This window comes from Porites lutea, chromosome 9, assembly GCF_958299795.1.
Source record: "Porites lutea chromosome 9, jaPorLute2.1, whole genome shotgun sequence".
Taxonomy (NCBI): domain Eukaryota; kingdom Metazoa; phylum Cnidaria; class Anthozoa; order Scleractinia; family Poritidae; genus Porites; species Porites lutea.
This window is the reverse complement of record NC_133209.1, coordinates 24,694,289-24,711,521: the sequence shown is the minus strand read 5'-3', so window position 1 is coordinate 24,711,521 and position 17,233 is coordinate 24,694,289. Positions and strand designations below refer to the sequence as shown.

General features: G+C 40.5%; 1 protein-coding gene across 1 annotated transcript; it reads right to left on the bottom strand.

The window, feature by feature from the left end:
• Nucleotides 1-1,930: 1,930 nt before the first annotated feature.
• LOC140949090 (uncharacterized) lies at nt 1,931-16,780 on the bottom strand. Its single transcript, XM_073398332.1, has 2 exons — nt 16,770-16,780; nt 1,931-2,774 (listed from the first exon to the last, which is right to left on the bottom strand). The coding sequence occupies exons 1-2, from the start codon at nt 16,778-16,780 to the stop codon at nt 1,931-1,933; spliced, it is 855 nt and encodes a 284-aa protein (XP_073254433.1).
• Nucleotides 16,781-17,233: the final 453 nt, after the last annotated feature.

Genomic DNA, 17,233 nt, shown 5'->3' with positions numbered 1-17,233 from the left:
CTTTGACCAGTTCTTGACCTTGTTTTGACTTCAAAGGCAGCACCCAGGCATACTTGCTGAAGATATCTATACAAGTCAGTAAGTATTTATAGCCCTTGTTGTAGCGACTGAGATTTTGAAGATCGACCAAATCCGCTTGAAACTGGGCATCTATTCCAGGAACGATGACTCGGCTTCTCTTGTAGCGTCTTCGCGCGGGTTTGTGAAGAGTATAAACATCCTGCTGACTCAACCAATCTCGAACTTGTTTACGCGATATCTTGTTCTTTCCTTTCTCTTTGACTGCTCTGTAAACAGCATCTAAACCACCGAAACTTGCGGGTTGACTTGGGTCGAGGTAGATGCTGGCTAGTTTTTTCTCCATCACAAAATTCCGAGTTTTGTACAACTACTTTACCACCGCAGCAAGCTAATACACAACGTATGCGATTGAAAATGTGTTCAAAACCAAAAGTGGATGATGGCGGACAGCAACCCATCACTAGTGTTTATCTGAACGGTAAAAGATGTAATGACTTCTCTCTCCCTGGTGCTCCTTTATATAGCTACTGTGGAATCTGTGTGAGAGTAGGAACAAGAAGATGAAATTGTAGTTCCCATTCCTCCTCAGTTAATCCCAGCTGATCCTCGAAGTTCAAAAATACTACTTATCGTCCCAAGTTCACTTTGGAAAAGAGTTCAGAATGGAGTTGCTTTAATTTTTCGAGATTTGAGCCCGGTAGTTTAAAAAAGTTTTCTTTAAGCTTTTCCATTGCACTTGTAGATATTGTTAAATTTTTTGCTGTTAAGCGGTACCAAGAAAACTTGACCCGAAGCAAAGAGAGAGAAAGACCCATCTTAACTAAGATAAGGACAAACACACACTGACGCAAAATCAAAAGATCAACTTTTTTTATTACGTTTACAAACAAAGCTTGTTTTGAATGTCATTAATTACAGTGTCAATTTCCATTGGTTCTTCGTCTTTTCTCACGACTTGTCCAGTGCATTCTATTTCTGCTTGTTGGTCGCTAAAATCCCTGCTCTTGAGGCCATTAGGTCCGTCGTGTATAGCGCGCAAGACACGACTCTTAATATCACCATCAAAACCATCAACCTCAAGTGAAGCTAGAAATATGCTTGTCCAAGGCATCTTTGGTAGCTCGCTGGCGTACATTTTCCACGACTGACCAAGCTTGAAACCGAGAGCCTTACACACACTTTCAGCATTGTTCAGGACAGCATTCAGATCGATTTTGTCAACCACATCTTCTCGGTAGTACAACCAAGAATCCTCTTTATCCATCATAACACACGAATGTTGTCTTTGACTTGGGTGCTGAATAGCACAGCCGTGACAGCGATTCAACTTTTCTTCTTGAATTAGTTCGTCAACCATATTGGCGTAAGTAAGTTGGAAGATATGACCGATAAGACCAGCTATACTTTGCCGCTGAACTTGTTCCACTTCATCAATAGTCAATAAACGCCTACGTCTCGAATCAACGTGAATGTTTGAAACCATCTTGTTTATACTACTGAATCTCGAGAATGATTTGCTCGGTAAGGAATGACCATTTTATGTGTTTTGAAACAATAAAAAAAAACTGGCAGGTAAAAAATAAACCCTGACATCATCTTACCTGGAAAAAAATATGACATCATCATGACCAAGTAGGGACATGATATCACTATTCTATTTACAGATTTTGTCAACATTTTTTGATGACGTCAACCCCTAGGGTATTCTGACGTCACTTGCTCCTTGCCAGCTGATAATAGACTATGACATCATCCTATGTTAATGGAATGCATGACGTCATGGTCATTAATTTAAACTATGACATCATCCTATCTTAATGATATGTATGACGTCAACGGCGTTAATGTGTTCCCCCGAAAGTTAATGGAATTCCCCCGCAAAGAACCGGAGTAACCGGTGCCTCCTCTACTACTGGTGCTTTGCGCCACATTTGAAACAAACATGGTCGAATCGACAACCCGCGCAATATCTCCCTGCATGAAATGTCCAGCAGGACCCTTTGGGAAAGGACTGGCGAGGCCGTGATAGCGTAAAAACCCCAGAATTGACCTTGTCCGAGCTAAATTGCGATTTTGTACGAAAATTTGTTACCGCCTTAAGCCATAGCTCCCAGTGCACAGAATCCCACGGGTACTGGTCAGGGGCTGACTGCCTAGGATAACGAAATTGTTCGTCATAAAAATACCAGTCACCCGGTTTGGCAGAAATGTCGCGAATGATCTCGCAATATTTCATAAGTTGCGGGGCTTCATGGGGAAATTTCTTTGTAAATATGGCTACAATAATATTGAAAGCTGATAGCCATTGATTAAAGCTATGAATTTTCTTAGAGGGTTGAAAAGGCTCCAGGGTCAACTGGGGTTGTCTCGGGGAGCTATCAGTGGACTTGAAAGATAAAGAATACTTTTCAGTAGCTGGGGAGACGGAAAGTAGTGCCCCGAAATCGATATACTCATTTGCCCAGATTTTCCTTTTAAGCTTGGGAGTTACTTTACTACCTAAAGCGACGGCTATACTAGCAAATGGTTTTTTGTTGCCTGGCAACGGGAGCGGATTGGATGACGTACTTGGAGGTGTACTTTCTGTCAGAAGAGAAACCTCTTCTTCAACCACAGCCTCCACGCCAGTAGGTTTGTGCGGGCACTTGTCAACTTGCTTTTGGGGAATCTTCTCAAAGGCCGGTTGAACTGCCTCGGTTACAGCGAGGGAAATAGACGCACCCTCCTCGCGTTGATCGGCGCTAGCGCTTTTGCTTTTAATAAATACCCCTATAAACCGTACATTTTCTGAAAGCTTAATAGTTCCAGATTATTGCTTATTCCTTTTAAAAAATCAAAATATTAAGGCGATTTAGAAATGAGAAGCTTTTTCTGAAAGTGGATGTCACTGTAAATTTAAGTCCAGGCCAGCCAAAAATAAACGGAAGAAGCCAATTAAGATCGCATTCGCTTCTCAACACGTTTGACTAAAAAACCGTGTCTAAGATTTTTGTCAAGTGCGTTTGTTCTTTTGTTATAAGCAGTTGAAGTTAGGGATAGCAAATCATTAGCACTACCTGTAAAAAAACTACTCTAACTCGAAAACGAAACAAGAAATCAAAATTCGCAGACACCATTTTTTTAGAAAAACTATCCGACAGTAAGTTGGCCAAATTTCAGCCAAATTGGTTCACGGGTTGCCGACTTGGAGTTTAAAACATACTCTCAACTTGCCCTGATTTTCATTTCGAGAAAACAGTGGAAAAAGATTTTGGGGGGCGTATTACCCGTGACGAGATTATAAGAGATTATAACTCCAAAGCTGTCAATGTTGATGCATACCAAAGAAGGGACAACAATAGTGACAAAGCAGGAAAAGGTTAAAAACGAAACCCGACAACAGATAAACATTTCTTTCAAAGGCTCTGCTCTGTTCGATCCTTTCTGTTGTCTAGAAAGCATCATTACTTATTTGCGACGAGCAGTTTTCATTTTCGCACCTGGCAAGCCAAGTTGAGCCAGGCCCACTTTTACTCGATATATTTTCTAAAAGTTCGACACTTCCCTGGAAAAATTGACAACAAACCGCTTCCTGGAGTTTTTCTTGAAGCTTCTCTCCCGCTACAATAGACTTTCAAAACAGTCCTTCGTCCGATTTTTATATGGCGCGGGACCTCTCGCGACTTCGTCGCTAGCCTGACCGCTTAGCGGACAAAAAAGCTTGCCCCGCTCGCTAAGACACTCGTTAAACTCGATTCCGCGGTGGTTTCAATGGTTTTTCAAGAGCTTCAAGTGTCATCTTTTAGCCATTTTTCTTGATTGTAGTAGTAGCCCTTGTCACTCTCTCCTAATTTCGAAGCCCACTGTTTGCAAAACGATTCTGTCGTCTTCTTTCCGCTTGGAGTCGTGTAAGAAAACGGACATGCTTTTTTTTCTTCTTTGGAGGCATTCACTTCCAAAATCCATGGGAAAACAGTGAGTACTATACTTGTAGAGCACGATTTCTGTCAAATTGCGTGATTAGCTTGGTTCAACAGCGACATGCGTATCAAGTATCACAGGACTTGTCAACGATCAATTAAAATAATTAGCATAGAAAAACTTTTGCGCTCCATAAGTCTGCACAGAAAAAACAAATTTTCCTGGAATTTTTTTTTAAAAGAAAGCTCTTCATTAGCTCTATTTAATCATTTAAAAATTGCGAATTTCGAAAAATTATGATTTTTTACCCTGGATGATTAGGCGTTCACATCCACCGTCATCAAATTAGCTGTGTTGGAATTTGCAGCTGCTAAATTTGTATGCTCTGTCTCAGGAGCCGTCTCTGTGAGGTCGGAAGGTCGCATTCGCTTGGACTGTCTTCGCTTAGGCAAATTAGGTTGTTGGCGCTTCTTGGGAGGCATGACTTATCAACAAAGACCGTTACGCTTAATTTAACTCCACGTAAGATAAAAATTTCCTGTCTAACATTCTTTGGAGGGGCAGAACCCACGTGTACGCTAGAACAATGTTGGAATGACAAACAGGGGAGGAGAAGTCGGAGTTAAAATAAAGAAAAACACCGCGGGCCAAGTTCCAGTAATTTCCGCAGTTCATATATGATTTATTTCATATATCATTAACACTCTTTTCTTTCACGGGAACATATGAACCCACAACTGACCTGCTCCCAACGTCAGTGGCTTCATAGCTTAGTTGGTAGAGCATCGCACCGGTAATCGCGAGGTCACGGGTTCAAACCCAGTTGAAGTCCTGAATTTTTTTCAGGCTTCTTTACGCAATTGCATAAATTGCGCTCACTGCGACGATCATTTCTTCACTTTCATTTCATTTCCGCAGTTCATATATGATTTATTTCATATATCATTAACACTCTTTTCTTTCACGGGAACATATGAACCCACAATTGACCTGCTGCCAACGTCAGTGGCTTCATAGCTTAGTTGGTTGAGCATCGCACCGGTAATCGCGAGGTCACGGGTTCAAACCCAGTTGAAGTCCTGAATTTTTTTCAGGCTTCTTTACGCAATTGCATAAATTGCGCTCACTGCGACGATCATTTCTTCACTTTCATTTCATTTCCGCAGTTCATATATGATTTATTTCATATATCATTAACACTCTTTTCTTTCACGGGAACATATGAACCCACAGTCGACCTGCTCCCAACGTCAGTGGCTTCATAGCTTAGTTGGTTGAGCATCGCACCGGTAATCGCGAGGTCACGGGTTCCAACCCCGTTGAAGTCCTGAATTTTTTTTCAGGCTTCTACAAAGGGTTCCAAAAGGAACCTATGGAATCAGAGTGTACAGCCAGTGTCGTGCTCAAATAAATAGGCAACGACTAAAACACATAAATCAAAGACTGATACAATAAATGCTGGCCGCTAAACTGCGACTCATGGTGTACAGTCAGTGTCGAGCTCAAAATCAAGAGCAACGACAAAGCAAATAATCAAAGGCTGACACAATCATAAACACAATTGTTTAAGTCAATATCAAAGGAACCGGCGCGAGGATCAAAAAAACGTAAAGAATAACATCAACGCTACGCTACTGAATGTCAACACTAGACAATAGCCGCATAGACTTAAGTACTGCCCCTCTAATACTACGATAGAGCTTATATTGCCCCTTACTATTCAAATGAACGCCATCAGCAGCATAAAAATTATGACGAGCCTTCCAAAACCCCTATGACAACAATAGATCGCGTAAGGGATGGGTTGTAAGACAACCCGTAGGTAACGTGTTAAGAGATCTACGTTTTTGTTAAAGGCAGCAGCAGACCGCCGACGAATGGTTTAGCATACACACACGAATTTTACGCCGTAAAAATCGTGCAACAAACGAACGAAGTCCACAAGTTCTGACCCAACTTGTAGAGGAGACTGAAATGGTAGATCATCAGTACCAAGTTGCACGATAACTATGTCGGGGCGTGTAGATCGAACTACGTGCAGATCAAATTTGATCTGTTTTGCTACTGTACGCCCACCAATGCCATGCCAAGTTATATCGGCGGGAGGCGTAATTTGTATCAAGGTAACCGATATGATGTTCACTTTTTCTGCGGGCGTCGATTAAAGGGGTGCCCCAAGATTAAAACACGAGGTGTTGGGGTAACCGTATGTGTAGCAATAACTCTCTTAAGAAAGAAGGATTAAAATTAAAAAGAAACCTGCCTGAAAATTTTCAACTAAGCGTCAAAGGGATGACAGTACAGGCTGATGGTAATAGTTGGAAGGGCCTCGCAAAACATATAACAAGTCTTTTATACAGCACTAAACACGTTCGATCTCCTGATTGACCAGGGAACCACCGCCGGCACACTGCTGATAAGAAACGGGAAATGCCTCGAAATAAAATGACATTATGATTCCATCTTCTCATCAAAATGTTTGTTGTTTCCGATTACTGTCCACGTCAGGGTTCGCCGGCAATCGGAAATATCATCTGTAAATACACTGTAATTTTCAGGGAGTTATAATAACTCCTCTAGTGGGGCTAATTTAACTCCTTACAGTGGAGTTATTTTTCGTGGAGTTATTTTAACTCCAAAAAGGAGTTTAAAGAACTCTTTTTCAGGAGTAAAAGTGACCCCAGATATTGAGGAGTTAAAATAACCCCAAAAAAGGAGTTATCCTGTACCTAAAATTTTTACTCCATTTTTGGAGTTATAATAACTGCCTAAAAATTACGGTGTATATTATATATGTAAATTAATTTTATGAAATATCATTTTTTATCATAGATATTTTTCATTAAAGAAAACCAGGGAGGAGCAGCGTGGAAGTCAACAGAAGTAAGTTTATTATTTATTTTATTTCTTGTTTTCTTTTCACTCGCGTTAGAAATTTTCTTCCGGTTTTTTTTTGTCCGAGGGGAACCGGTTCTAGTTTTGAAAGGTTCGAGTTTGCGCGGTATCTTTCTCCTTTCAACGGCTCTCTTCGTGAGTGGAGAGGTTTTGATCGGAGCGTGTGCGAAACGGGGACTAATATGAGCCAAGTTTGGCAAGAAATTCTATTTCCACGGTTTGCAAAGTGCCTGGGACATCATTAAGTCCGGGAAGGCTTAAATGGGCGCTCGTTGCTCAAAGAACCGAGATGAAACTGATCTAGGGAAAATGATGTAGAAGAGATATATTACTTTAAACAAGGAATTTAGGAATTTTCTTTAAACAAGGTTTTCCTTTTGTCCTTTTCTTTCAGATGTGGCCGTTGGTTTTACTCGCCCCCTCGGAGCTGGAATATTTACTCTCTGAAATGTTTATATTATCTGTGCTCTGCTGTGGTCAAACACGAAGAAAGCGAAGCGAAACGTCTTGTAAGATAACGTTAATTTAAAACTATTTGCTTGACCAGTGTTTAGTCTTCGAAAATCGCCTGTATTGAAACTACATCTCTGTATTTCTCACCTCCTGACCCGTCTTTTGAAATTCAATCCTACGCTCAGTACGGCGAGGTAATTGATATGTAACGCAACGTAATTTGGTATCCTGCCCAGAAGTCCCTCAAACGTTAACCATCAACAAACCGTACTTCTTGTTTGTAACCTTTATCCTTATTTAACCCTAAGCCTTGGCTCAACTTTAGCTACCCACCCTAACCAGCTTAACGTAACACCCTTTTCCTGACAAGGCGAACGTTTAACTCAGTGGATCAACTCATGTGTTATGACCATTGAAATCAGTTGAGACTGCTCGGCTAACCCTAACCCTCCAACCTAACCCTAACCTATTCCTAACCCTAACCCCCAACCTCGACCTAATCTGATTTCTAACCCTAACCTATCCCTAGTCCTTACCCTAACCTAACCCTAACCCCAACCTTAACCTTAACCCTAACCCTAACTCTTCCTCCCCCTCCCCCCCTGCTCTTACATTTAGTAGTATACAGTAAGGACTAAGTAATAGGTGCTTTTCGAAGTTAGCCTCAAAAGGCTCTTATAAATTTTCTGTTTCTTGGAAATTAAGCTGTTTAGGTTCTCAAACATTCGAGGTTCTTATTTTCTTAAGGAAAAAAGACTTTTTGGAAGAATGTTGGTGGTTTTAAATGTTTGTACAAAATATGCATGTTGTTATGTCTAAATGACTGCAATTTAAGCCAATAGAAACCTTTTTTTGCCATTAGAATGATTAGTGGACTTTAACTACTCCATAGCGATATGTTTTAACATTTCTACTTCATCTGGTTCTTTCAAAACCTTAGCCTGAAAATTCTGGTTCTTATCTGTGCCTCTCCTCTGTGTCACTAACCTGACATAATAATGAGTGACACGTGCATGTTTCACTGTACAGTATTTTTCAGATGAAATAAAATACTGATTTGGATTGTTTTTGTTGTATTGGGGGCAATTAGAGACTTAGTGAAAACTATATATAACTACGTACCGTTTCAGAATCTACAGTATTTAGAAGAATAACTTCAGACTTAAATGGCCAGCTGTCTAGCATAAATATATCATTAATTCACTAGTGGTTTTGGAACAAAAAGTAGGTAAGACGTATCTTAATTAGTGTTTGAAATTTAGCTATCAAGCTATATGATGCGACTTAGAAGTCGACTGTGCCTGTAATGGAAGATTAGAGGTGTGATATCTATGATCATGATTCTCATACTCCAGCCATAGGTGTGAATAAAAAATAAGGTAAAATCTGTAATAATTAAAAAAATAAAAAAAGACATAAAAGTGATAACTTGATTTTTAAGGATGACGAACTCTAAAGTAAGAGCCAAAAATTCAATTGAATCCAGCCTTAATGAAATTTATGCAAAGAACGAGGCAAAGCGAGTTCGTATGACTTTCATCCAAGGCAGGTGTATGTCAGTGTAAGAGAAGAGTGTCGGTGACGGCTTTTTCCTGGATGGGACAATTTCATTCCCTATTCTCAATCAGCAAACCCAAAAAATATAAATATATAACTAGGAAACTATATTAAGGGAAACCCTGGGACCGGCTTACTGGTGTAAACCGCTGCTCAACGGAGATGCTGTACTGTCGCAATTTGTAATAATCATCGCACTATGTAATACCTGTCGCAATTTGTAATAAATTTATCGCACTTTGTAATACCTGTCGCAATTTGTAATAAAAAAGCTGTCGCAATTTGTAATAACTGTCCATCGCACTTTGAAATATACTAAGCTGTCGCAATTTGTAATAATTCCATCGCACTTTGTAATAATGTTTTGAGAGTGATTCAACTTACTTGGCCAACATCAATATAATGCCAAAATATGAATGGTACTTCGTAAACAAAGAGGATGAAGTCTCGATCTGAAAGCACGTAACTTACAAAATTACTTTTATAATTTATATCTACACTCATTCAAACCATTTAACTTATTCACGGTCCTAAACATTTTTTTTAAATTAATGTTCATTAGTTGTCTGACGTACGAAATTCTGTATTCCTAAACCTTGCTATTGTATTAGATGGTTTGCATGCAATGGTTACCTGGGGAGTGTACTCGATCCCTTATCCCTTATGTGGCCAATACGGGGATGTGCCGCTGGACAGAGCGTTGTCAGAGTACAGAATCTAGACACACTAGACACAAACGAGCCATTATTAAAAGGCATTTAATTTCCACAAATCGTGACATCCATCCTTACATCATTCAAATAAAGACACCAGGAAAGCTTTCCTTTTTAGATCTGATAACACTGCGTGAAATAAGTAATTTAGTGGAATTTACAGGTCCACGATACTCCCATGGCACTTAGCAAATCGTATACCGACACGCCAGGTGTCATGAAACGCGGCGTTTCAGAGAGTGTCCGTGTCCCCGATACCTCTGTCGTGAAAACTCAGGACAAATCGTGGCCCGGACACGTCTTCTGCGGTGTGTCAAGAAATATACGAGCTCTGATTCTTAACGATATCAGTTAGCCAAAGCTATGTCGACTTTCGACAGTGAGGTAAAATGGCATGAAAACTGAAATTTAGGAAAAATTAAACTTTACCTAATAAAAACACAACTAACTCATTTACGCAAACTTTCCAAGGTACGCCGAGGTTGGTAAAGATTTACGCACTTGGCTTAAAGGTTGAATGAAGGTAACATAAAGTTGCAACAACCTTACGCTCATTCTCTTACGCGAGATATGAAAGTTGAGTAACTGTAAGGTTGCCACGTGCACTCTGGTAGCAGGATCTGTTTTCTTTGTTGTTTTTAGCATGACCGAAGTAGTTTTCACGCCGCTAACGATGAGAATCGTTGGCTTGTTGTTTTTGGAGATCGTGTAATTCTGTTCGGGTGACTGGCATGGAAGGCAGTGTTAACTTAACATAAAGGGCCTGTCACTTACTCTTGAAAAATAATACAGTGTCTTTGTCACAACCAGTTGAACGAAAACAAATTCAAAACAGAGAGAACATGCGTGATAACTATTTCCTCAGTTACGATGAACGACAGACGGCATTCTCGAAAAACTATGGCTACTTAATTTCAACGGAGTATTGACTAACTTTCTACAAATACTACATTGTTTTTTGAACTGCCTTTATCGCTTCCCGGGTATCGCCTCTGTAAGGAGACGAAAAAAGAAGAAAAAACCTAGGGGTTCTACGTTCGAATGAGGCCTGGAAATGAAACAATACAGCAAAGCAACTGGTCAGCGGGTATTCGCTTTGCACATGCTCTTTCAGGTTCCGATTTGGCGTCCATTTTGAAAGTGTGAAATCGATCGTTTCGATCACGCCAACTTGTTTGATTTCCCTCAGAAGTTTGAGTCCATAATTATGCATCCTCCTCCACTGCAGCCTCCCTCCCCACATTCTCCTTTACTTTAAGGAGTGGCAGTGATGATGAACATAGGATGGAGAATGGATGGATTACTCTCTAGTTGTTGCCATTGTTTGATTAAATTTAATATCTTCACTTTGAATTCTGTTTTAATTTTTGCAAAACTTTTTTTTTAGAAAAAATTGAAATGTTTTGAAATCACTCATTCTGAATATTCCAATCAACCTTGCAACTGTACCTTGTATATTTCTTTGAATGAATTGTCAACATGTCCGAACACTTTTTAGAGTTAGGTTTATCAACTGACACAACTTTGCACGTTTTCCTGTCAGAATTATCAAACTTTGTTCCTGTATTTGAACTTTAAAATAAATGATGTTACGCGATTTAAAACCTGTGTTTTCCCCTCATGCGTTGGGTAATTAGTTAAAGTGAATAAGACTGGGGCGGTGATAAAAATGGTAGAATGGTCGGAACTGTTAAAAATCACTTTCAGTATAATACTGCAACCCCACAAATAAGTCCCTGAAATGCAATGAAGTTCAATGCTGACCAGGAAACATATCGTGAGGTATCAATGGAGTGAAAAGGCGGTATCAGTTTTTTCAATATCATGCATGGAAATTGAAAGTATCGTTGAATTTAGTACAATAAACGTGTTGCAATTTTCGCGTATCAGGGAGTTTTGACACGATTTCAACATCGGTAATTTCATGAACCGTGGAATTCCAGTGGTGTTTGAGTCCCTGGTATTTCACGTACCATGGAATTTCGGGGAAGAGAAAACACTCGAAACTTCACGTATCGTGGAATTTCATCGCATTCTACGGAATAGAATCTTCACGTGTCGTGAACGTTTGGAGTATAAATTAGGATAACACAATCCGTAGCGCGGAATTTTAGTGAAAATGAAAGGCAAAAATTGTAGCGTTCATCAACGGCACTCCATGATTCTCGGCAAATCTAGAAAAATAAGGACGTTTACAGGGCTTGACACGCCGCGTTTCAGTGACGTGTCCGGATATCGGATATTCCATGCCGCGGAAAAAGTTCGATTCAGGAAAAATACGGGTCCTGATACTCAATGTATACGCTGCGTGTCCGGAACCCGATACCTGTCCATACTTCCGTTTTTCTCAAGAATACGGGTTCGTATCGACTAATATCGGGACCATGACACAACTCATTTCACACAGTGTCACAGGTCGACACAACACTGTCCTTGTCTAACGCGCAATCTTAAAAGAAGTAATAGTGTCTTCTATATTTTGGCCAACTTAATCAGACGAGGCCTGTAAAAATTCAAAATGTAATTTACTGCAAATAAACAAAAAGGTCACCATTGGCGAACCGTCGAACCACAACAGAAACATAAACACACATTCCAATTATTCGCTGGCCGATACCTTTGTATGTACCTGTTTTTATAAAACTCACTTGGGATCATACGCGGAGCCGGCTGACCATTTGGTCCATTATTCTCTATTGATTTGGTCCCATAGTGGAGCAAAAAGAGTATCATTCCATCTTAAAACATTTTTTTTCTATGGAGCCCTCTAAAGCAAATACTGTTGGGATAGTAAAAATTCTCCTTCCCTGTGTACAACTCGTAAGACTTTGCAATTCTTCCGAGCGTGTTCAGGTCTTTTTCCACAAAATGCAAAGGGTAATAAACCAAACCATCCATTACTACTTGACTTACCCTATCTAAGGATCAAACCAAAGACACAAAGCCAACAAGGTAAAAATGATACCCTATTTTATTGCGAGTCTTCCCAAGCCGAATTTACGAAAACGATCGAGAGCTCCGCATGGTGGCGTACTGGTTTGCTGAAGAGATGACCCGAGCAAGAATCTCAGCTGTTTGCGATAAATAGCCACAAGCGTGACGTTTTTAATTGAAGCCAATGATAAAACTAACTAATTAACATCTCTTCAGGAAAGGTGGGGACAAAAATCCGCCACAAATTAGCAAATACTTACGACAAACTAAAGACGATAAAACTATAAGAAGATGTAGACGGTGGCAGGTCGGAGACTGGGGAGGTGGTGGGAAAAATTTTCAACTAAGCGTCAAAGGGACGTCACTAGTACAGGCTGATGGTAATAGTTGGAAGGGCCGCGCGAAACATATAACAAGTCTTTTATACAGCACTAAACACGTTCGATCTCCTGATTGGCGAGGGAACCACCGCCTGCACACTGCTGATAAGAAACGGGAAATGCCTCGAAATAAAATGACATTATGATTCCATCTTCTCATCATAATGTTTGTTTTTACTGCGAGTCTTCCCAAACCGAATTTACGAAAACGATCGAGAGCTCCGCATGGTGGCGCTCTGGTTTGCTGAAGAGATGACCCGAGCAAGAATCTCAACTGTTTGGGATAAATGGCCACAAGCGTGACGTTTTTAATTGAAACCAATGATAAAACTAACTAATTAACATCTCTTCAGGAAAGGTGGGGACAAAAATCCGCCACAAGCCACAAGAATGTGGCAACCCCACCAAGACGCCAGCCGAACTCTCGAGAATGAGAACCAATAAACTAAGTTGGTTTCAGTACTTAAAGTATAGTCATCTAAAAGAACGAAAACAGGCATTGGAGTAGCAGCCCATTGAAACTGACCTACTGCAATACTGGGACGATAATGGCGATAATAGACACTTTGTAATAAGCGGTATAATGTTGCCCAGTAGCAAACAACGAAACTATAACAAGACTAACGCCGACTAAATTACGCCAATGGAGAAGCAGACCCATTTCTGACCCTCTGCATTGGCCTATATAGTGCAACTAGAGATAACGATAAGCAATGTCTAAGTAAATACAAAGGTAATGGAGAAGCAGCCCCATGTCTGACCTCCTGCATTAGTTTTTCTAGAATGTCGAAAATCACAGACACACAAACAGAATAAAAAGACGGTAAGAGGCCGAGGACATTCGTTATGTCCTAGTGTATAGAGAATTTTAAAAATATATCGAAAATACAATTATAGCCCTAAAGAGTAGAGGCGGGAGAAAAAGATCGAGGCAGTCCGCTAACTGGCCCTCTTGAACGCCTTAGTTTCAGGAATAACTTGCTATCACCACTAGGCGAGCAATGAGTACAAATTATCAGTCTACGAAGAAGCAGTCCAATATCTGACCTTCTTCGATAACTTGACTAGAGACATGAGGAGCAAATCAAATCAAGTCAATTATCGTGTAAGGTGTCGGGCCTAATGTAAGGCTTAAAAGCGTCGGATTTCCAGCGGCCAAGCGTCCGAATTTGGGCATCGGAGAACCCTTTCTCTGCTGCGTGACAGGCAGCTCCTATTCGAAAGCTATGACCTTTGGACCTGCTTGTGTCAAGCCCGCCAAAAGACAAGCAACGATGGAGTTCGGTATTGAACTGACCCACTGTTATTGTGCTTGTGTCGCTACGACAAAAAAGAGGGCCTGCTTGGGTGCCCCTGAGTTTGCAATAATCCAACATCGCTTGCACTGGGCAAAACGGCATAGAGTCTTCCCGCTCGATTAGGATAACAAATGGGTGTTTGTCCGTGTTGTGTTTAAAGTTTGTGATAGTTATTTTAAGCATGTGAATGTTTCCAACGTGCGTCAGAAAGCGCATGTCACTGAATTGAACGACCGAACCACCAGAATTCGCGTTCTTGGCCGCCAGCTCACCGATCCTAAAAAAGCCGTAAAATGCTATTAAAAACATAGTAGAAAAAAGAGTACGGTGAAAGGCCGAAGAGTTGTTGTGGTTAAGTGAACCTACGAGCGCGTGAAGAACCGGCCTTGAGATTGGAAGCCAGATGTCACTTGAGCTTTGACGACTTACGGCCGTCAACAACTTGTCAATAATAAAAGCCCTCGTAGGATCACGCAAACCTTTCAACTTGTGCACATATCCGATGGCCGACAGATAAGATTTAAGTAATGGTCCGCGTAAGAACTAGGCAGGCAGAACGCAAAATCGATTAAAAGGTGTTGACTTTTAATTTTTAATTTCAATTAAATGGTGGGTTCTGATTGGCTGAAATCCAAAAATCGACGAAAAAACCAAGAAAAACGCGACAAAAACAACTTTTTTTAGCTTTATTTCCCCCATTCTCCTGTCTTTTACCTCACGGCCAAGTTTAAGCATTGTTCTGTGCGCAAATCAAAAGTTAGAGCGGAAAACGTGCAACACGCGCGTGACCTTGTTGTGAACCATCTTGGATGCGATACTTGAGATGTGAGGAAATTTGTCTTTTGCCCAAAGAAATGTCGTCAATTTCATCGAAATCTACATATTTCCATTTATCGATTGTTTATTGCTTTTATTCAATGTATTTTATCATCGGAGTGATCGTGAAATTCCTACTGCAGCAGCGTTTGCAGCTGTCCTCAACATGTCGTCGAGTGGCCATGTAGACAAGTAGGACCGAAGCAGTTGTTTATGTTGTCAGGAGGAGATCGCTTTGATTCAGTGATGATTCAGAGTAATTGTGGAGATTAGCTGGGAACAAAGAGTGGAAGCGACAGATTTGTTCTTTATACAGAAATAAATTAAATTTCTTAAAGCGATGTGAAGCCGCCTGATTTGAGCTTATTGAGGTAAGCTGAACCCAATAAATTATCGCATCACCGCATGATGTGACTGTGTAGTTATTTTGTCCTTTTCGAAACTTCAGAATTTTTGCGTATCTTTACTCTTCTATAATTCGATTTGTTTTCAATCTAGGCTGTTTCGTCGAGCTATGTGCAACTTAAGACGAACGAATTGAAATTTGTGATTGTAATTTCGCAACAGTTGTAAGACGGCAGCCGCTCAGTTATCATATATAATGCAAATGTAGCTCTCACTAGTTTTGAGTGTTACCCGGTACGAAAGATCATGCAAGTTTGACTGTAACTGTTTCCTTTACGTTTTCTCAGTATGAAAGTAGGTTTTGCGGAGATATTTAGACTAAAAATATATCTACCATGTAAGACTGTCAAGAGAACTTCTTCTGAAACCGAATTCTCCGAACATCGATGAATTTTTTTCTGTATGGACAATCGTCTTTTTATTCAAATGCGGGCCATTAGGATAACCCTCCGACATGATTTTATGAAATTGCTGTTCTTTATGGTGGCAAAATAAAACCGCGCGGCTTTGGCGCGTTCGCCATGTGAGCTTGGATTACTGCTGTTTCCGATCACAGTTTTGACATTTCCTTTGTGAAAGCCGAAGTAGCTGTCTTTCAGAAGGTCGCCGATTGATGTATTCCTGTGCCATTTTCATGTAATTTTATATCAGTTTAACTTTGCTCGGGTTTGGCGCATAGAAATCCTCTAAATTTTAGATATGTTATAGTTTTCAACATATTAGAGCAGTAGACAAAATAAAAAGTTGTTTGAATGACTCTTTTACTATCTTAATTCATTTCTAAAATTCAAATTTCGCGCTTTTCGCCCTATTGACCAATCAGAGCATTCAAATTTAATTTGTTTAGAGAAATTAGCACCTAAAAAATAACTGCCGCTATTTCACTGGCCTATTGTTCTTTTGCCTAGTTCTTACACGGACCATTACTTAATGGTTGACGGAGCTAGCTTCCGAGCGTGAAGATAAGAAACAAAGAGGGCTAACACAGGTGTAGTTAGCGGTAAAGCAGGAGAAACAGAATGATAAAATTGTTGATAAAAATCATTGAAAACAGCCCATGCTCGCTGATAAAGCTTACGAGAACCCGATGACAGGGCAGAATTTAACAAGACCCTTAGCGTACGGACCAACTCTGCGGAAGGAGGTTCGCGGGAACTGGCGTTGGTAGAACGTCCGCGTCGGGCGAAATTTGCTTGAATTGTTCTACCTGAAAACGTGAAATGTAGTCGGCACCAGAATTATGCACGCCCGGAATATGCCGTGCGCGAAATAAAATATTGTATTTACGTGAAGTTAAAACCAAATCGCGCACTAAAATCATGACTAATTGATGTTTTGACGTCTGCCAGTTGATGATATCAACAATGGCAGCGTTATCAGTGTAGAATGCCACACACCTGTTGGCCATATAAGGCCCCCAGATGTGCAGCGCTATAAGGATCGGAAACAGCTCTAAAAATGCGATATTTAAGGATTTCCATGAATCCGGCCACGCGCCGCAAAACCAATGCTTACCAAAGATAGCACCGTATCCCTTGGATCCGGCTGCATCTGTGTACAACTGGAGAGAGGACGAAGTTTCCCATCTCTCGTGCAAGAAAAAGGTTCTCCCATTAAACTGCCCTAAAAATGTTAGCCAGACGGTAATGCCGGTGTTTGACCTCCTTAGAAAGGCGAATGTGATGGTGCAGTCGTCTTGCTTCTTTGGTAAGATCGATCATACGGCGGAGAAAAGCGCGGCCCGGTACGACAACTAAACAAGTGAAATTTAAGAGACCTAATAAGGACTGCAATTCCTTAAGCGTCACTTTGCGACGCTTATAAAAATCATGTAATAACATGTAGCATTTTTGAAGCTTTT